Below are 22,434 nucleotides of genomic sequence, written 5' to 3'. Positions count from 1 at the left end.
AACCAGTCTGATTCCAGACCCATCCTCTTAATCTCTAGTTAAGTTTGGACACTAACAAGGATACACATCCACACAGAACATACTGAAAAGTTAAATAAATGGCAGTTGGCTTAAAAAAGTTTGGGGTGCCTGGATGGCTCAGTCAGTTAAGCAACCAACTCTTGGTGTTGGCTCAGATCATGATCTTGGGGTGATGGGGTCAAGCCCTGATCGAGCCTGCTTGAGATTCTCTATCGGCCTCTCCCTCCTGCTTTCGCTCTATTAATAAAATAAATAAATAGATAGATAAATAAATAAATAAACCAACCAACCTACCTTTGAGGGGAGGGAACAAAGTCAAATAATGTCAAATGAATGGCAGTTAATATGAGAAGTCCTGTAAGAGACTCTCCTCAAGAATTCCACAACAGTCGTCACTCTTCTCTATTCAGCTCATTAGCACTGTTCGTTTCAAAGTGTAATTTTTCCTTGGTCCAAACATACACAGCCTTGGTATTAAAAGGTTTGAAGGCAATAAAACCAGCTGAGTTTCGGTAATAACAATGATTCTCCTTGCCTAAACATCCCTGGCATTTTGTACATTTTAAGTAAAGTCGAAAGCTGCCCCAGAGAAGTTGAGAATGTCAGCCAAGGAGCTTTGTGTAAAGCGAACTGGCAGGTCCGACAGCACTGTGGCACATGGGAACTTTGAAGTAATGTCCCCAGAAAGGTAATCAATTCAGGTATCTTGGAGAAACACAAGAGACAACAGTAGATTCCTTGGGAAAACACAGAAAGAGAAATTCTCCCGTACAAAAGACTGAGAATGGTTAACCACCAGTCCTCAAACAATTTGTAATACGTAACTGTCACTGGGGATAGAAACTGAGGAAATGGATTTAGGCTGCACCAAAAGAGTTTTAGGTGCAACAGTAACTTCCTAGCCTAGACAGAACTCTCTTTTGTAGATTTGCTCAGGTTACTGTTACATAGTTGTAACTCGTTTTATTCTTTGTAGTATATAGTACTGCACTTTAGGAATATACCAGAATTTTACTAATATATCAGAATGGATTCAGTCATTTTATTCTATTATTTTTTGGATTCATTTTATTAAGGAATGGTTATTTGGGTTGTTTCCCCAGTATCTTGCTATCTTGAATAATGTTGTTATGAATATTCTAGTATGTGTTTCCTGGCATATTTGTGTACCCATTTCTCTTGAATAAATCCTGAGAAATGGAATTTCTAGGTCAAAAGTTATTAACATTGCCAAATTTACTAGATAATGCCGAACTCTTTTCCAAAGTGACTATACCCATTTATGCTTCCCTAAGAGGGGTTAAGAACCTTGGCAATCCACTTCCTTAACAACATTATCTTGTTTGTGGAATTTTCAATTTTTGCCAACCTGGTCATCGGGAAATATACCTTATGCTTTTATTATTTTTTGAAGATTTATTTGAGAGAGAGAAAATGTACATGTGCAAGCCATGGCGGACATGGGGAGAGGGAAAGAATCTCAAGCAGGCTCCCCACAGAGCAAGGAGCCAACTAGGGGCTAGTTTCTCACGACCCTAAGATGGTGACTTGAGCAGAAACCAAGAGTTGGACAATTAACCAACTGAACCACCCAGGCGCCCCTCCCTTATGATTTTAATTTGCATTTCTCTGATAACAAATGAAATTAAACCTTTTTTTGTGTGTGCCTATATCTGGGTTTCTTCTTCTGTGAAGTGCTTGTTGGAGTCTTTTTCTCATATTCTACTAAATTTTTAAAATTGATTTGTAGGAATTCTTTATGTATTCTGTATAATAATTTTTTTTTTGAAGATGCATCTATTTGGGGCGCCTGGGTAGCTCAGTGCTTAAAGCCTCTGCCTTCATCTCAGGTCATGGTCTCAGGGTCCTGGGATCGAGCCCCACATCGGGCTCTCTGCTCAGAAGGGAACCTGCTTTCTCCTCTCTCTCTGCCTGCCTCTCTGCCTACTTGTAATCTTTGTCTATCAAATAAATAAATAAAAATCTTAAAAAAAAAAAAAGATGCATCTATTTATTTGAGAGAGAGAGAGAAAGCACATGAAAGGGGGCAGGGGCAGAGGGAAAGAATCTCAAGCAGACTCCCCATTGAGCATGGAGCCCGGCACTGGACTTGATCTCATGACACAATGACCTGAGCTGAAACCAAGCTGGACACTTTACTGTCCAACTTGGACACAGGTTGGACTGAGCCACCCAGGCATCCCTGCATGATAATTCTTAACGAGTGTTATGTGTAGCCTAAGAATACTGCAACTTTATGGCTTGTGTTTCCAAATTCTTTCCAGAGTCTTTGGCTGAGCCTTAGATCTTAATATTAAGGAAGGCAAATTTATTAATAGTCTCCTCGAAGTTTAAATTTTTTAAATTCTCTGTCCTCCACTACGAATTAAAAAGAGGCTATACTTTTATGGGGGGAGGGAAGAACACAACATTTTCTCTCACTTTCTCTGAAACCCTCAGAAAGGTAAACAGTTTTATAAAATATAAAATATAAATATAAAATATCAAGATTTTTTACAAGCCAAGGATTCCAGAATCATCTCAAGAACATTTAAGGGATGGCAAATGTATACCTTTCAGAGCTCATACTATTGTATTCCTAAACCACAGCAAGGGATATTTGAAGTAACCACTGAAAAAATCCTGAATACACGTGCAACACACATTTTTTCCTTCTATAAAATGTACCCACCTTACAGAGTGGTTTTAAGGATTAAATGAGATTAAGTTTTAAGTGGAAGCTGCACAATGGGCCTCAGCTACAGAGACTGTTGGCTTGACTTAACAGCAGTTACTTGTCCCTGAACAGGCCTCTCACCAAATGGGATTCCAATTTATGTCACAACGTGATTTAAAAATTACTCAAAGCATGAACTTTTGAGATTACTCAAAATGAAGTGTCAAAATTAGTTTTATAAATATAAGAAACTACTGAATCTGCAGTAATATTGGCCAAAAGAGAGTTAGCTGAACTGTACTTTTAAAAAATTGAAATATAGTTAACACATATCTGAAAATATAGTAACACCGTATTACATTAGTTTAAGGTGTATGACACAGTGTGATTCGACAAGTTTATGCCTATGACGCGCTCACCACAAGTGTAGCTAACCTCTGTCACCACACAACACTTTCACAATACCCTGGACTATATTCCCCACTTTTCTTCCCAAGTCAAACTGTGTTCTGAAGTTATGTTATATATGTATATTTACAGAAGAATCTCTGGCCAGACATTATGTTGAGCATAAGGAAGTCCACTAAGGATATACTAACCTTTTGCATGGGGCATCTTTTGAAGGATCCTGAAGAAGATTCACATTCAAAAGTAACCAAGAAAAACAAAGAAGATTAGTGAGTATGCAAATCTTCCTGAATATCTACATAAACTTGGCAGCTAAAACAGAACTTCATCTTTCATGCAATTTGAGGTTTATACACCTAATGTGCTGGGAGGACCAAGAATTCTATTTCTGGTAACATACTGGTACTTCCTAGTGAAGAACAAGTAAGGAGAGCACCGAAAAATGGCCTAATCTTTTTTAGATGTTAAAAAAGGGTGGTATTGATACAAACTATATTGAACTAACTACAGTCACAACAATATGCCCAGTTCAGCTGGGCTTGCCACTGGCAGTAGCCAAGACCACATTTTCTGAAAACACATTTTAAAAATCAAAACTTGGGTCAAAAAAAAAATCAACTGTGAAATGCTCTAGCGTGTGCAGATGGTTTCTTCGTGGCTTATAGAGATGAAATGGTTACTCTTGGAAACCATCATAATTAGGAGTAGAAACCCTACAGCTCGTGTAACAATGAAATGGGATGAACGGAATTAAGGGGGAAAATATCAAAATAACCTTAAAAGCAAAATTTGGGCAATAAAAAGCAATGAAGTACTGATCCATGCTTCAACATGGATGAACCACGAAGAAAACATGCTAAGTGAAATGAGGATACAGAACACGATTATACAAATATTACAGAAATCCATTTGTATGAAGGTTTGGCATAGGCAAATCTAGAGGCAGGAAGTAGATCTGTGGTTCCCTAGGGCTGAAAGGGTAGCAGGGGCAAAGGAGTTGGAAGGGAATGGGAATGACTGCTAATGCTATATGCTTTCTTTCTGGAGGGATGAAAATGTTCCAAAATTATTCTGATATTGTGATTATGGAGGCATAGCTCTATGGAAACACTAAACCCCCTGACAGGTAGATCTTAAAGAATTAATTGGATGGTATGTGAATTATATCTTAAAAAGCTGTTATCAAAATTTTTAAATCCAACTTAAGTAAATATCAAATGAAGTTCTGGAGTCCATTAATTAGCTATATATACAAAAGGCCTGCTAACTTATTACCAGAGGTTAGCAGGGTTTAGTATACAAACCCATTAACATAGGTTACTACTGCCCAAAATATCCTCTTTGCCAATATGCAGAAGTATGCTCCAGTGTGAACACAGAATATTAACTCTGTTTAACCACAATTTTCAGTAATCAAGAATTTCCAAAAACCCTACATCGTGGTGTAGATACTTTAGAGCAGATCATGAAATGAGTTTTAATCTCATATACCCAAAACACTGCCATGCAAATGAATACATGCCCCAAACCCAAAAGAAATAAGCAGCAAATAAACTACTGGCAAATGTAACCTTTCGTAAGAAGTTTCAGATAATCCACATTAATAAACTACTATACTTCTTTGAGACCTTGATGATTACTGCTATCTGGGACATTTCCAGTAGAGAACATCATGAGTCAGATTAATTAAAACATGTTACAAGTCATTCTTTGAGAAATAAAGCAAATGTTTTATAAATTTGGAAGGTGGTGCTTGTAGTAATTATGGTAGAGTGTATATCAGATTAATTTATAATGTTGCCTTTTAAAAGATTCCACTACAGTAGCCATGAAATAATTGAATTTCATTAAAAATAGGAAGTCTATGGTCTTTTATGCTTTATCCACGTATATACCGATGATTTTGGAACAAAAAATGTATAGTCAGTATTAAAAAATCTGGGATAATTTGAAAGGCTTACGTGAAAGCATTATAGAGTAATATATGTGTTATGTTTAATCTGTAGTCACAGTAAAAGCTGATATTCATAGTACTGGATTCTCTAGATTTCAAACCTTTAGCTTCTTTTACAACTAAAAGCCTGGCACATGTGCTAACTGGAATGAACCTCAGACAATGTGGAAAGCAACTGAGAAAAGGAAAAGACCAGAAAGAAGACCAGAATATGCTCTAACTCTAATAGTTTCTAATAAACACTAAAAAAATTTAAACATACTTAAAAAAAAAAACAAAACTAAGTACCTCAATTCCTGTTTTAAGATCATTCCATCCCTGGAGGCAAAAAGACCAACTTCCCTACCACTGGAGGGAAAAGAAGAGAAAGAAGTGGACCCTTTCTTTAGGACACAGACAGCCAAGTCAATCCCAAAATACAGTGACTCCACTTCTAATCAGCTATAACGAAAGAGTTGTTAAAGACACTGCTCTTAGAAGCCAAGTACCTCAGCCAAGTTTGGAAAGAAGCCAAGTAAGTTATTTTTAATTTAACAAAATGAAAAAGAACAGGCTTTGTTCACCCCAAACCTCCCACCCTGCCATTGTCTCTATGCACAGCTCCCCATTTCCACTCCAAAGCTCTGTGCTCAATCTAATGGATTTGTAAGTGAAATTCCTACAGTTTATGATTGACTTTAACTTACCCCTTTGTGTGTTCAGGCATATCTGGTTGGTAATGTTCTTGCCCACATCTTAATTTACATGCAAGATTTTTGGTCAGGAGAACAGTGACTGCTCAATCCTTGGCTTGGAAGGATAAAACTGCAATACTGTACGATTTTAGTTACAAGGGAGCAGATCAAATTCCAGAGTTCTACCAAAAGCCTTACCAAGTAATTAATATGCATGTTTCTACCAAACTACCAAACTGTTTTAAGTCTACTCTCATTTTAGTTCAAAATTAACAGAAATGAACTGTTTGAATAAACGGTTTCTTAAGTTCGAGGTTAATTACGGTGTTAATTCTCTCATTAAATAAACAAACATGGGCTCTGAGGGTGAAAGGAAATATTTCCTAATATCTGAGTACCCTTTTTATTACGCTGCTCATAAGTGAAACTGTCTACAGTCTTCAAGCACAATGCTAAATTGGTTTCCTCACTTATAAAATGAAAGGCTCAAACCAGATAAACTCTAATTCTAAAGCCATATTTAATTAACTCAACACAATTTTCTGACCCAAGGGCATTTTCATAAAATCTACAATAACAGCGTTCTAAAAGTTAGAGGGAAGGAAACACTAGTCTTCCATGTGTGGAAAAGATTGAAGAAGCACAACCCACATGCAGATTTTTCTATCTTACACCTGGTATGAGATACTCTTACAGAGTATCTATATTCTTCTAGATGCTATTCCAAGAGGCACTGTACTGAAAGTACAGACTCTCTGATATGGTTAAGAAAAGAAATGTAGTAATTGGCAAACATACAGGAAAGGATTTGGGGGTCAGTGGGCATGGTTTCACTATGAAAGCTGTTTTTGAAAAAACATGGGAAAACACATGCCTAAGGAATAGTGTACTCTATCAAAAGAACATAAACATAGGAATCAATACACCAGAATTAGGATTATGATTCATCAAGATATATAGATAGGGCATTTATAAAGTAAACCTTTAGCCCCAGTAGTTTAGACTTTCAGACGTTTAAATAAAGGGGAAATCTATTGCAAGGTATATAAGAAGCTTTTTTTTTTCTTTTTTCTTTTAGGAGCTTACATTTTAATTCCTAAACTAGATGCTTGCTATGCCAAGAGGATTCCAAGTATTTAAAACTGGAAAAAGTGGATTTTTAGCCACATACCACCTTCAGTGAACCTTGTGAATATCTGGGTGGTCCAACAGTTTTTGTAGCTTTTTATTTAGAACACTTTGGTTTCTATGTGGCCAGTAATTTATGAAAACAACTTTGGAACTTTCGGTTTCAAACACTATTGGAAAGGATTTTCCCCCCATGATACAATGGACTTTATAGCATTAACACAATATGAATTTCAGAATTAATTTCTTAAAGTCTAAAAAGTCTGACTATTTAAATACATGACTTCAACATATTATAGTCCCAACTAGGACATGGCCATGTGTGGATCTAGAGGATCTTCTCTTTCTAGAGAGGCTCTAATGTATTAATAATTAATAATTACTGTTTTATTAAAGGATGTATCATCCCTAGAGCCAGCCCAGTCAAGTAAAAAATATTTCCCTGCATATAAGAGCAAAATTCAAAGATGAAAAACACGCTCTAAGATAAATTTCTGTACGACTGTCTCAAGAACCCACTGTGATAACATATATAAGACATCACTGAAGAAAATAATTCAACATTCACAGAGTAATTTCTACTGGGACCAAAGAAGTGAAAAACGTATTCTAACACTGGAGGGCTGATTTGAAAAAGATGTTACCTTATCCTTCCAACACCTTCTTTCACAAAACTACACACTATTTCTAAGTAAAGCGTCATGAGAAGACATTAATCCTTGAGATGCCTCAGCAATGGGTATTTTGTTTTACAAGAGGCATTTTGCCATTACACTCTATGCTTTATTTCAAAATACTATGTTTCAAAAAAGAAATGTCAGGCGAAATCAGGAACAATGAATCAACCATGCAAAATTATCTGGTAAAGAGCAATCACTGCTTGTCTGAAGGGCATCTGCATAACCGTTCCAAACATTAATGAGCCAGCTTTTACGTATGACAGGAATATTCAACAATTTTTTGAAGGAAATTTTTGGTATGATGCAACCAAGTAACTGCATTACATAATTACAAACAATGTATTCTTTTTAGTTTCTCTCCTATAAAAGAGAAGGTAAACTGAGTATTATGTATGTATTCTAAAAAACTGTTGTATAACAGAAGTAAGTTGCATCAGGAAGAAAAAAAAACTGCTTTTATTTTTTTATTTTTTAAGATTTTATTTATTTATTTGACAGAGAGAGAGGGAACACAGCAGGGGGTGTGGGAGAGGGAGAAGCAGATTCCCCGCTGAAGAGAGAGCCCTATGCAGGGCCTGATTCCAGAACCCTGGGATCATGACCTGAGCCGAAGGCAGACGCCCAACGACTGAGCCACCCAGGCACCCCATGTATCTTTTATTTTATTTTTTAAAAAGATTTTATTTATTTATTTGATAGGCAGAGATCACAAGTAGACAGAGAGGCAGGCAGAGAGGGAGGAGGAGGCATGGTCCCCGCTGAGCAGAGAGCCATATGCAAGGCTCAATCCCAGACCCCTGGGACCATGACCTGAGCCAAAGGCAGAGGCTTTAACCCACTGAGCCACCCAGGCGCCCCATGTATCTGCTTTTAAATGCAACTTATAGATTGCTTCTAACATATGTGGAATTTACTAGAGTTCAAAAGTTAATTCTTAATTTAAAAAAAAAATAAAGTTTAAGTAACATGTCAAGTCTTTATGGAAACAATCTTATTTGTTTTTATTTAGTTACTGAGAGAAAGAGCAAGCAAGAAAAAGAACATGTGTGCAGAGGCAGAGGGAGAGGGAGAAGCAGACTCCCCACTGAGCAGGGAGCCAACGTGGGCCTCAATCCCAGGACCTTGGGACCACCAGTCGAGTGGAAGGCAGATGCTCAAGTAACTGAGCCACCCAGGCACCCCACAATCTTACATGTTTTTAAAAGACACATCAAATTCCATTAAGTATGGTAAATGCCATCTCATCAAAATTCTTGTCTACAGAACACTGTTAAACATCAATCACTAACTGCACTATATGTTAAGTAACTAGAATTTAAGTAAAAATTTGAAGAAAAAAAAGAGGATTTCTTGTAGAAAAAAAAAGAACAATCACTAAGATAAAAATTTTAAGTAAAAAGAAACAATAGTATGTGACTTTTTTAAAGGAGGCTATGGTTGGTCTGCTTATCAACTGAATCATCAGTTTTCTCTTGGGAAGAGAAAACAAGAAAATGGTAGCTGGCTACCTCTGAAGAAGAGGAACTGGGAGACTGAGAATTGGAGATGGAAGGCAGTCATTGTATATAAAAGTATATGCATATTATTTGGATATTAATACAATTAACAAAATTATACATAAGCAATAGGTATTATTTATATATAAGATGTATATACAAAAGTACACTTTTTAAAACTATTTCAATTTTTTGGCATGTACATTATGTACTACCCATTCAAAAATTTAAATGGGATAATGGGGGCACCTGGGTGGCTCAGTGGGTTAAAGCCTCTGCCTTGGGCTTGGGTCATGATCCAGGGTCCTGGGATCGAGTCACACATCTGGCTCTCTGCTCAGCGGGGAGCCTGCTCCCCCCCCACCCCCACCTGCCTCTCTGCCTACCTGTGATCTCTCTCTCCATCAAATAAATAAATGAAAATCTTAAAAAAATAAAATAAAATAAATGGGATAACGGTCAGGTTACTGAGTCTGCTCATTGTAATGATACTTGAAGCAGCTGAACTGTCACGTAGGTAATATCTGCTGATAAACGAATGAAATGACTACTTCTGCCAGGTTAGCATGTGTATGTACCTCATCTCCTCAAGTGCTGGCAGCTCAAACCGTGAACCCACATGGGAACCCATGACCCAAAGAGAGGTATCACGAACCACAAACATGTCTAGCTTACTTGCCCTACAGTAGACAGGCAGACAAAATGGCACAGAAAATACCACGTGTTTCTAAGGTGAATTTCCTTACTCTAAAGCAGACCAAAAAAATGTTAACTCGAGAAACTCAAGAAGGAACAGAAGTCTGATGACTCTCAGCATGGGGACTATTCCAGGGAGAAAGATATTCAGAGACAAAAAGGTTGGTAATTCTAGTTTTTTGTCTACCCCTGAAGCAGGTGAGAAAAACATCTGCTGGCAGACCTGTAGTTTCTAAGCTTTTACATTTTAGTTTTGTACTATTTCAGGGCTTCAGAACTCAGGCATTATCAATCTAACAAGAAAACAATGGTGACCATCAATTATCTACCTCTGTTGTAGCAAAAGCAGTGTGAAAGGTAGTTGCCAAAAAACTGGGGCAAAGTTCCTGATTTATACTCTGGAATAGCGTGATAGCCATGTTCTGGGTGGTGGTTTTTTTGTTGCCTTTTTTTTTTTTTTTTAAATTTTGCATGGCCTGGGGGCTAGTTTCAGGCAGGGAAGCAATGGTAAGCTGTGGGGGTGGGGGAGGAGAGAAGTGGAGAAAGAAGGAAGGTAAAAGAAAGAGAAGGGAAATGAAAACTCTGTCCCCTGAGGCAGAAGACACCTCTTAATTAGGCTTAAAAAAATCACTTCTTTGTAGAGGTTTGGGAACCTGTAACCAAAAGAAAGTATTAATGAAATTAATTTTACATCCTTTATTTCATGGTGAGTGAAGAAAAATTAAGAAAGGGGACTTACACATCCTAGATTCAGAAGTGCTTATTTACAATCTTTATAGGAAATAAATCTGAGACCAGGACTTTCTTCCTGGAACTGAAGTCAGGCTCTGTGAAAACCCACATAGATGGCCTTGAAAATTTCCCCAAAGGTTTCCTTGCCTGATCTGCCTAAAATAAAGGAGTGTGACTGGAAACACTCTATAACCTACTCTCTACTTAATGGAGACAGTCCTTTGGGTACAACAGACATGAAGAAAACAGCTTCAAATATACAGCCTTCAGTCACTGTTTATACCAGGCAGGGGCCAAACTACATTTGGAAACTTCTAAATTAATATTGAATTCAGTGAGTTGAAAGAGGTTCCCCACCTTATTTCTTATAAAAAGTCCAAGGCTCAAGAGATTTAATTTAGCTGAGACATCTGTAAAGTTTTCAAATGAAAGATGGGTACATCACTTAGCAAAAAGTCTGGTGCTTGGCTACCTGGGTTACTTAAAGTGCAAATTCCCAAGTCCTGTTTCCAAACATTATGAATCAGCAGTAGCGGAAGCCCAGGAAATAGACATTTCATAAACATGCCCAGGGATGCCAACACAGGTGGTCCAAGGGACAGAATATGAAAAACACCACTCTCCATTCCTAAGAATGGTCCTCACCACATACTGAACTACCAAGGAAGAAAAACAGCAACAAGCAACAATTTGTGGGGCACCTGGGTGGCTCAGTGGGTTAAAGCCTCTGCCTTTGTCTCAGGTCATGATCCCAAGGTTCTGGGATGGAGTCTCACATCAGGCTCTCTGTTCAGCGGGGAGCCTGCTTCCCCCTCTCTCTCTGCCTGCCTCTCCGCCTACTTGTGATCTCTGTCAAATAAATAAATTAATAAAAAAAAAAAAGAAGCAGCAGCAATTTGTAGACTTTTTGACAACTCTAATCCCCCAAATATTTTCTATTGTTTCAGTAAAGTACTCTCATGAATGTTGTGTAGAAGTGGGCTGTGGTTCCTAGACACGAAGTCTATCTCTTGTACAAATGGGAATATCCCTTGAATGAAATGTTTACTTTAAACTGAGACCATAGTGTTTCCCAGACACCTTCAATACACTCAGCAAGGCGATGCGCAGCTCAAACTTTACCTTCATTACATGCGCTAGGAGAGGGGGAATAGAGACCAACCAACAGTGCTCTAGAAGCATTTAAAGATCATTTCATCCCCCTTCATGAACAATTCAACAATTAAGAACAACAAAGTATAGCAAAACGGGTGAGTTAATTTGCACACAACAGTCTGGACTTCATAGTAACACACAGCAGACAGTCAAGCAATCTCTTAAGTTAAAAGAATTCTTCTGTCAAGGCCAACTTTAAGTGCTCTACCCAACAAGTTTAGTAATTCCAGCTCAGCGAGGAAAAGGAAGCAAGAAGCTCTAAGGCAGAAAGTTGCTACCATGATGTTCTCACCGCAACTAAACTGCTGTCCCTTTAAGTGAAAGGGTAACCTGAGAGCTCTGTGAAGGAGGAAGTCAAGAAAAAGCCTGAAGCAGTAAGGGAAATAATAGCCCCGCTTATGGGAAGCTAAAAGGCTTTCCTATTTTGTGCTTGGTATGTTATGCAGTGCACATTAAGGTTTTCAAGTATTTAGTCTTTTGTTTTTGCTGAATCACGGGAGTAAGCGAAATGGGAATAGGCCTGTTTGAGCCTAAACACGGGTAACAGGGACAGAAAGGCCCATTCTGGTCAATTACTTCAATCTGTAACTCTGAAGACTTAAAAGTGAAAATCAACGTTCCAATTATTTTGCCAACACAGAACTATTATCACCTGTACTACTTAATGTAAGAATAAGAATTACTTTTTTACAATTGAAACCACTGGCTAGAATTTTTTTTTTAATGCAAATGGAAACATGAACAAAATGTTTCCTACTGTTCAAGACTCAGCTATTCTTTTTTCCTAAAATGGCACTGAGTCCAAATTCCTGAAAAAAAAAATGGGATTTTTTTGCCTGGGGGGAAAAGTAAACACTTCTCTTGTTAAGATAACTTTTTAAAAAGCCATTCTATTCCAGTTAAATAGAAATATAAACATTTGAAACACACAAGAGAAACAGATGACTTCTTACCTTGCTACCACTGTCAGGTTTAAGGTCATTCTGTTAAAAAAGGAAAACAAATAACATTTTAAGTCATTTCCAAATGCATTCTCACTCTGGGCACTATGTGTTTGTTTCTAACCTTAGACCATGAGACTACAACCTTGGTAGCAGAGAATTCTCTGAGAGACATCAAGATCTGTAGAAAGGAATATGCTTTCTCCCCCGCAACTCTGAGCCTATCAGGGTCCCTTGTTAGAATGTCCATAGCTACCACCTTTAGCAAGGAACTTCCAAGAACCACCAAATCATTGTTTCAGGTAGAGATGTAACTGTGTTATAAAAATCAGTTAAAAAAAACTCCAAAACCATTTCTCTTGACTTTTCATATAACTACCGGTGTTGCTTCACATACAAGCAGCCCCATCTCAGCACAGCAGGCAAAATGATTTGGGAGAATACATAGCCTGATGGTAGGGATGAATGAATTTCCATTTTAATAATTCATTCCCTCTCCTGTGTTCTGTGGCTGTTCAGCTTTGTCTCTGTATGCGCTCCTCGCCCGGCGCGTTCTTACCGGATGCACATCACCAATATAGTACTGCTTTAGCATCTCTCTGGCATCAGAGGAGTGGCCTACATCTTCAAAGCTTTCACTTGCATCTGCACCAGCTTGTTCCAGCAGAACCTCTTCTCCCCCAGGATGCTACAAAGAAAAGATATTTGCTGAACACAGGGCCCTCTAAAGTGAAAACTCATGTACGTTACTTTTCCCCCTTCTGCTCCTTTTTTTTTCTTCCTCAATGGGAGTCATGGGAAGAAGCGACACTGTATGCCACCTGACAGGACACAATGGGAAGAATGTAACGTGACTGCCGATATTCGTACAAAAATGTAGAATACTGGCGTAACTGTGAAGAAATCTAGGACAACAGCAAATTGAGAGAGATTCTACAAAAGGACCGGCCTGTGGTCATCAAAAATAACAAGGTCAGAAAAGCTACGGAAAGCCTGAAGAAAAGCCGCAGGTTGAAGGCCAGCAAGACGGGACAACTGGGAACAACGTGTGCTCCTGGCTTGAGCCTTTTTGCCAACATTATCGAGACAGCCGCAGAAACCCGAATGGAGGCTCTGGTCAAGGAGTGTATGGAATTCTTTATTCTACTCCTGCAACTTTTCTGCAAGTCTGAAATGGTTTCAAGATAAAAAGTTAAGTAAGTGATACCAAAATAACTGCCTTTATACCCAGGAAGTAGATTCTGTCTGTAACTGACTAGTTCTATTACCCTGGACAAGGTATTAAGAAACTGAAAGGTCTTCGCTTTCCTGTTTATAAAATGGAGATAACAGGAGTAACTATTTTCACTACTATTCTATCAAATGAGATACAAATATGAAATATTTTGTACTCAGAAAGAGAAAGGTATAGTTTACATAATATGTTACCACCTGTGACTTTAAATATATATTTATTTATACATTAAATATTAATAATAAGTTGATAGTAAATTAATAAATTTTATAAATATTAAATGTATAAATATAAATCAATCTCTCTCTCTCTCTGAAAAGAACCTAGGGGCCAGGAAAAAGATTTTTCACTATATACCCTTTATAGATTGTTTTACCAAATGCAGTACCACCTATTGAGAAAATATTTAAAAATTACATTTAACACAGTCCCTGACTTAAACATTTACTTACAATGAGTAAATTTAGAATTTATATTAGATGACATATCTAAATCTATGTTTTTAAAATATCAAGTGATGCTTTTAAGTATTTATTTTTTTAATTTTTTTTTTAAAGATTTTATTTATTTATTTGAGAGAGAATGAGTGAGAGAGAGCATGATAGAAGAGAAGGTCCAAGGGAGAAGCAGACTCCCCAAGGAGCTGGGAGCCCAATGCCGGACTCGATCCTGGAAGTCCCGGATCATGACCTGAGCCGAAGGCACTCGCTCAACCAACTGAGCCACCCAAGCGCCCTTAAGTAGTTTTTATTTTAATAACCTTTTAAGCAGGAGTATTATCATCCTTATTTTATTTTTTTTAAATATTTTACTTATTCACTTGACAGACAGAGATCACAAGTAGGCAGAGAGGCAGGCAAAGAGAGAGAGGAGGAAGCAGGCTCCCCGCTGAGCAGAGAGCCTGATGTGGGGCTCGGTCCCAGGACCCTGGGATCATGACCTGAGCTGAAGACAGAGGCCTTAATGCACTTAGCCACCCAGGCGCCCCTCATCCTTATTTTAAATAGAATTTATTTCTTTATTTGGAGGGGGCAAGTGGGGCAGTGACGGGCAAGCACAGGGAGGGGCAGAGGGAGAGGGCAAAGTAGACTCCCCACTGAGCAAGGAGCCCCCCTTTGGGGCTTGATCCCCGGACCTGAGCTGAAAGCAGGCACCCAACCAACCAAGCCATACAGGTGCTCCACAGTGTGCTCTATATGCCTCAACTATGAAGACAGTTTTTCCTTATAATACATCCCAACTATTATGTTGCCTTTCAAAGAGCAAAAGGATAACAAAATCTCTTAGCAGCTTGAGATATTTCAGGAAATGGCTGAATTTATGACTTCCTGCATGGTTTTATCTACAGCTACAAAGTATTTTCATTTTCATCAATCTCTCACCACTTAATAAGTAAGAAAGTGCAACACTTGGGGTGCCCGGGTGGCTCAGTCATTTTAAGCTCCAACTCTTGACTTTGGTTCTGGTGATGATCTCAGGGTGGTGAGATCAAGCTGGGCTTGGAGCCTGCTTTTCATTCTCCCTTTCCTTCTGCCTCTTCTCCCACCACCACTTGTGCGTGTGCCCTCCCACAACTGCCACACTTACACAATTATATATAATATACAGCCACTGTTTTTACTATATATTCAGTGTACACACACACACACACACTGTATACTGTATATTTTACTGTATATTTAATACTATATATCCATTTCAATCATTATGCTACAATTTTTATTGAGTACTTATTTGATAAAGTAGGCAGTAATAAATAAAAGTTTTCATGTTTTTATAAAAATGAATTCATATCATATACACTGTCTTATAGCCTGATTTTTTTTTTCACTGAGGCAAGGAAGGTTGGAGTGGTCAAAAAACCCAAGGTTTACTACCTTTCACTTCAATATGTGGTTTTACTACAGATGGTTTAGAACAAGCAGAAGATTTCAGGGAAAATTGGTGACTATTTTAGAACTCTATAAACTTCAGATACTCTTTAAAATCAAATGGCAGGGCGTCTAGGTGGCCCAGTTGGTTAAGCGGCTGCCTTTGGCTCAGGTCATGATCCTGGAGTCCTGGGGTCGAGTCCTGCATCCGGCTCCCAGCTCCATGGGGAGTCTGCTTCTCCCTCTGACCTTCTCCCCTCTCATGCTCTCTCCCCCTCACTCTCTCTCAAATAAATGAGTAAAATCTTTTAAAAAAATAAAATAAATCAAATAAAATCAAATGGCAGGGGCACCTGGGTGGCTCAGTTGTTGTGTCTGCCTTCAGCTTGGGTCATGATCCTAGAATCCTGGGATCAAGACCCCATCAAGCATCAATCAGGCTCCCTGCTCAGTAGGAAGCCTGCTTCTTCCTCTCCCACTCGCCCTGCTTGTATTCCCTCTCTCCCTGTCTCGCTGTCAAAAAAATAAAATCTTTAAAAAAATAAAATAATAAAATAAAATGGCAGGGGTGCCTTGGGTGGCTCAGTTGGTTGAGAACCTGACTTTCGGCTCAGGTCATGGTCTCAGGGTCATGAGTTTGAGCCCTGTGTGAGCACGGAGTCTACTTGAGATTCTCTCCCTCTGTCCCCACCCCCCTGCACTCTCTCTCAAATAAACTAATTAAAATAATTAAAATAAAATGGCAATGCAGCTGAAGGCAGTGCACTAGGCCTGAGGCCACAGCACAGCCATGGCCAGTTCTGGAACAAGGTAATATCCAGGCTCAGGGCCTGGCCTAGGACTCTGACTAGGCTGGCTCTCAATAAATAAGAACAAGATGGGAGAGGTGCCTGACTGGCTCAATTGGTAAAGCATGTAACCCTGCAACAGGGTTGCACACTGAGTGTGAAGATTACATAAAAATAAAATCTTTAGGGGGTGCCTAGATGGCTCAGTCAGTTAAGCGCCTGACTCTTGATTCCAGCTCAGGTCAGGATCTCAGGGCTGTGAGATCCAGCCCCGAGTCTGACTCTGTGCTGGGCATGCAGCCTGCTTAAGATTCTCTCTCCCTCTCCCTCTGTCCCTCCACACCTAATAAAATAAAATAAAATAAAATCTTTTTTAAAAGGTGGGGGGGCGTCTGGGAGGCTCAGAGGCTTAAGCCTCTGCCTTCGGCTCAGGTCATGGTCTCAGGATCCTGGGATCGAGCCCCCCTTGGGGCTCTCTGCTCAGCAGGGAGCCTGCTTCCCTCTCTCTGCCTACCTCTCTGCCTACCTGTGATCTCTCTGTCAAATAAATAAATAAGATTTAAAAAAAGATAGCAGGAGCTGCAGCTCGACTCCAATGTGAGTCTCTAGTGGCCCTGTCCATGTTCACCATCACCGGCTCTGTGGGCATGATCCACCACCATGTGTCCATCCTGCTGCAGAGTGACAAGAAACTCACCCAAGAGCAAGTATTTGACAGCTAAAGTCCTATTACATAGCACAGTCCTCAGGGAAAATGGAAGTATTCCCAAACAGTCCTTCTTGACATGAAAATATTACTTCCAAGACCACAAAGGACAGATTTTTCAAAAAACTAAAGAGAAAACAGTACTACCTTCTCTTATGACTGATTCCACTATGCTCACAGACATGGTGAAAGGGAATTTAACAAATGTCATCCCAATCATTCTGACTAGTGAATGGATAAACATGACCTGCTCAGGCTTTGTTACAACCAAAGGCCTATTTCTACTGATGCTGTTTTTTAAGCCTATGCTATAGGAAGGAATTCAACTACTCACATTAGCTGCATCTGAGTACATGCTACATCCTGGTAATTCTACGTATTTGGAATTCAGAGCATTTATTCTTTCATTCTGGGCCAAAATGAAGCCAATGACCAACCAAGAACAATCCAGGTAGGCATGCCTGGATGGCTCAGTAGGTTGAGCATCTGCCTTTGGCTCAGGTCATGATCCCAGTGTCCTGGGATCAAGCCCCGAACTAGGTTCTCAATCCCTCTTCTTCCTCTCCCTCTGCTGCTCCCCCTGCTTGTGCCCTCTCGCTCTGTCAAGTAAATAAATTAAATCTTTAAAAAAAAAAAAAAAAAAAAAAGCAATCCAGGCCAAGATGACTGGAGCAGCCACAGCCAAGCCCATAGACAGCAACAAAGCTTTCAAGGCAAAATGGAAAGTTCTGGAGCTAACAGGCTGCCAGTGGGCACTTGCTGATGTCAAAGAGGAGCTCAAGGCCAAAGATCTCCACTTTGAAGGCATGTTCAAAAAACAATTGTAGACCTCTATTTACTGAAGCAGCGATTAGCTCTGTTGGGAACAGAGTAGCCCGTAACCTTGTAAGCTGTTTAAGCTGGGCCTCTCAGAATAAAAAGAACACGTGAGCCCGTGGATGTGCAAAAAGGTCCATTTTTGTCTGAGCCAGGTTTCCCTTTATGTTTGAAACTGGAGGAAATGACTGTGTTTGGGGTGACTTACAGGGAAAGAACTATTTTTTCATAAAAAGATTTTATTTATTTATTTGAGACAGAGAGAGAGAGATCACAAGTAGGCAGAGCAGCAGGCAGAGAGAGAGGGGGAAGCAGGCTCCCCACCAAACGGAGAGCCCAACGCGGGGCTCGATCCCAGGACCCCAAGACCATAACCTGAGCCAAAGGCAGATTAACCTACTGAGCCACCCAGGTGCTACATGGGGAAAGAACTATTTTTTTTCATGTATTCATATTTAGCTATGTGCAGGGTTATTTTTTTTTTTTTTTTAGATTTTATTTATTTATTTGTCAGAGAGCCAGATCATGCAGAAGCAGGCTCCCCACTGAGCAAGGAGCTCGATGTGGGACTTGATCCCAGGACCCTATGATCACGATCTGAACTGAAGGCAGCGGCTTAACCCACTGAGCCACTCGGGCGTTCCAAGGGAAGTAACTATTTTTAAAATGTTTAAAAATTCCCTTCTGGGGGCACCTGAGTGCCTCAGTGGGTTAAAGCCTCTGTATTTGGCTCAGGTCATGATCTCAGGGTCCTGGGATCAAGCCCCGCATCGGGCTCTCTGCTCAGCAGGGAGCCTGCTTCCCCCTCTCTCTCTGCCTGCCTCTCTGCCTACTTGTGATCTCTCTCTGTCAAATAAATACATAAAACCTTAAAAAAAAATTCCCTTCTGGTGACAACAGAAATGAAAGGCAAAAAAAGGGGAAACTCAAGCTAGTGATAATATATAAAAATTTAGCAAAAATTCAATTTTTGGAAGAAACATTAACAATTATAATACTTACCATATACAAGCAGCCTGACAACTAAATCACAGTAAACTCCGGTTTTCTTGGGATTCAGATAGCCTGAATTTTTAAATCTAATTTATGTACTAGTATTTAATAACTTCCTTTACAAAACTAATCATTTTATTAATGAAAATTTACTACGTATAAGCAAAACAAATATCCCTGCATTGTTCATTTTGAGCCTACAGAATGACACAAAGAGCAAAGGTATCAAAACTTAATTCAAATAAATTATTTTTCAGAATGAATACTCAGGGCCAAGATAGACTTAACAAACCTTCTATGTCTCTAAAAACTGTCCAGGGAAAATTGATGACCCTGAGACACTGTGGTATTCTCAAGTGCCTTAAGGAATGACCATTTACAGGTTAAATGGGATATTTTTCATGTGCATTCAGAATACATCAAATCAGTTGAAAAAAAAAAAATCAATGGCTCTGTCCTATACTATGGTGACTCAACTGAACTAAAGAACCAGTCATTCTGGATAAGAGTTTATACATCATTTTAAGAAGGTAGAGAGGGCAAGTGCTGCCAGAAATATAGAGAAAAGCTGCCCAGAAATAACTGTCTGGATTAAATGTCCTGGGGAAGTGGCAGGGTGCCATTCCTGAATCAAGAAGTGAATGTAATTTGCATGTTGAGTACTGTAATCAAAAGTGGATGACTCTTGACTCTACAAATTAAACCACTTTGTTTTCTCTTTAAAAGGCAAATCAATTTTATAGAAGTAGAACTGGGGAGGTCAGAATAAGATCTGGGGATCCAATTAATGTCAATATCCTGGTTGTGGTACTGTACTACAGTTGTTTATTTTAAATACTTGATTTACTTATTTGAGAGAAAAAGTGTGCATGAGCACACATAGTTAGGGAAGGAGGGGCTGAGGGAGAGGGAGAAGCAGACTCATCAATGAGCAGGGAGCCCAATGAGGGGCTATCCCAGGCGCCCCTGTACTACAGTTTTACAAAATGTTATCACTGGGGGAAATGGGTAGAAGATACAAGGGATCTATTATTTTTTACGTACATATGAATCTACAATTATTTCAATAAAACTTTTAATTAAAAAATCACATTGAATTCCCTAAGTATATACCCAAAAGAAAGGTGTATAGATATATGAACTTGTATACACACACAAATGATCATAGCAGCACTATCTGTTATGACCCTAAACCTGAATACCCAATGCCTGGGCTGCCTGGGTGGTGCAGTACATTAACTGTTGGACTCTTGATTTTAGCTCACGTCATGATCTCAGGGTCACGAGATGGAGCCCCACATCAGGCTCTGCACTCAGCAGAGAGACTACTTGAGATTCTTTCTGTCCCTCTCCCTCTGCCATTCTCCCCTGCATGCGCTCACTCTCTAAAATTAAAAAGAAAAAAAAAAAGAAAGAAAGAAAAAAGAAAATCCAATGACCATAAGCAGAGTACAAATAAATCCATATAATCCTACAACAGAATCCTAATCAGTAATGAAAAAGACAAAACCACTGACATAACCAATATCCACAACACGAAAGAATACAAATGGTGTACAAAAAACACTAGAAATAAAACAATATACAGTGACACTCTCAGGGCGCCTAGTGGCTCAGTCAGTTAGGCAACTGCCTTTGTTTAGGTCAGGATTTCAGGGTCCTGGGATGGAGCTCCCTGCTCAGCAGGGAGTCTGCTTCTCCTTCTCCCTCCCTCCCCACCACTTGCGCAGGTGCCTGCGCACTCTCTCTCTCTTGCTCTCTAACAAGAAAATAAAACAAACAAAAAACCTGTGACTCTCTCCTTTGTAAAAAGTTCAAAAACAAAACAAATCTACAGGATTAAAAAGTCAATAGAGTGGGTACCTCCAGGGATGAAGAAGAAAGCAGTGATTAGGGGGCACAAGAAGTGTATACAGTTCTTTAAAGATTTTATTTATTCATTTAAAAGAGAGAACACAAGAGCAGGGTGGCAGAGGAGGGATGCAGAGGGAGAAGCAGACACCCTACTGAGCAGGGAGCCCAACACAGGGCTCAATCCCAGGACCCTAGGATCATGACCTGAGCCAAAGACAGATGCTTAGTTAACTGAGTCACCTGGGAGCCCCACATGCTGTTTAGTTCTAGACTCCAAATGGTGGTTACCCAAATGTGTTCGCTTACTAGAGTGAGGTCATATGACTAAATCTCAGGAATTTATAATTAATGGGAAAATAATTTCCAAAATATCACATATACAACTACCCTTGTATATACAGTCAAATGATCTTCGACAAGGGATGCCAGAGCCACTCTCAATAGGGAAAAGGCAGTCTCTTCAATAAATTATGGGAAAAACTGGATATCCACATACAAAAGAATGAAGATGGACCCTTATAACACAGACAAGATGGACCCTTATAACAAGAGATAAACGTTAGCTGAAAATGGATTAAAGAACTAAATATTCAACCCAAAACTATAAAACTCCTAGAAGAAAAGCTTTAGGACACTGGATTTGATAATGCTTTACTGAATATGATACCAAAAGCATAGGCAACAAAAATAAAAATTGACAAATGGGAGTACATCAAACTTAAAATTTTTTATGCACCAAAGGACACGACCACCAAACTGAAAAAACCACCTACAAAATGAGAGAAAAGATACATAAATCAAAAGGGGTTAATATCCAGAATACATAAAGAACTCCTAAAATTCAACAATGAAAACATTGAACAGTGTGATTAAAAAACAGGCAAAGGACTTAAGTAGACGTTTCTCTGAAGATGATCTACAGATGGCCAGCAAGAATATGAAAAGATGCTTAACATAAGTAGTCACTGGGGAAATGCAAATAAAACCAAAATGAGGCCACATGCAGAAGAATGAAACCGGACCATTTCCTTATACCATACACAAAAATAGACTCAAAATGGATGAAAGACCTAACTGTGAGACGGGAATCCACCAAAATCCTGGAGGAGAACACAGGCAGCAACCTCTGTGACCTCAGCTGCAGCAAATTCTTGCTAAATATATCTCCAAAGGCAAAGAAAACAAAGGCAAAAATGAACTATAGGGACTTCATCAAGATAAAAAGCTTTCCCACAGCAAAGCAAACAGTCAGTAAAACCAAAAGACAACTGAAAGAATGGGAGAAGATATTTGCAAATGTCTTATCAGATAAAGGGCTGGTATCCAAAATCTATTAAAAACTTATCAACTTAAAGGACAAATAATCCAATCAAGAAATGGACAGAAGACAAGAACAGATTTCTCCCCCCACCCCAAAAAACAAAACAAAAACAAAAGAAAACAAAAAACCAAATGGCCAAAGACACACGAAAAAATGCTCAAAAAAATGCTCGAGTCTGCTTCTCCCTTCCCCCTGCCCACCACTCCCTTCTGCTTTGTACTCTGTCAAATAATTAAATAAAATCTTTAAAAAAACAAAAACAAAACCCTAAGGTGAGTCTCCTATAGAT

At 39.1% G+C, this 22,434-nt stretch overlaps 1 protein-coding gene and 1 pseudogene across 3 annotated transcripts in view; one reads left to right on the top strand and one right to left on the bottom strand.

The window, feature by feature from the left end:
* The window catches only part of LOC101686041 (cytochrome b5 type B), a 37,822-nt gene that overhangs the window by 4,215 nt on the left and 11,173 nt on the right, over positions 1-22,434 (bottom strand). Inside the window, exons 2-5 of one of the 3 annotated variants that reach the window (XM_045076237.1) lie at positions 13,122-13,250; positions 12,575-12,604; positions 3,298-3,326; positions 309-467 (exon numbers count right to left, since the gene is read on the bottom strand). In XM_045076237.1, the coding sequence (XP_044932172.1) occupies positions 428-467; positions 3,298-3,326; positions 12,575-12,604; positions 13,122-13,250 (228 nt within the window). In that variant the 3' untranslated portion in view covers positions 309-427. Of the gene's footprint in view, positions 1-308; positions 468-3,297; positions 3,327-10,157; positions 10,388-12,574; positions 12,605-13,121; positions 13,251-22,434 lie in introns of those variants that run through there. The other 2 variants (XM_004744543.3, XM_004744544.3) reach the window with 2 other exon arrangements.
* LOC123391017 lies at positions 13,357-18,003 on the top strand (annotated as a pseudogene).

The sequence above is a fragment of the Mustela putorius genome, unplaced genomic scaffold (genome assembly GCF_011764305.1).
Source record: "Mustela putorius furo isolate JIRA1106 unplaced genomic scaffold, ASM1176430v1.1 tig00000174_pilon_pilon_pilon, whole genome shotgun sequence".
Lineage (NCBI taxonomy): Eukaryota > Metazoa > Chordata > Mammalia > Carnivora > Mustelidae > Mustela > Mustela putorius.
This window is presented reverse-complemented; position numbering and strand designations above follow the sequence as displayed.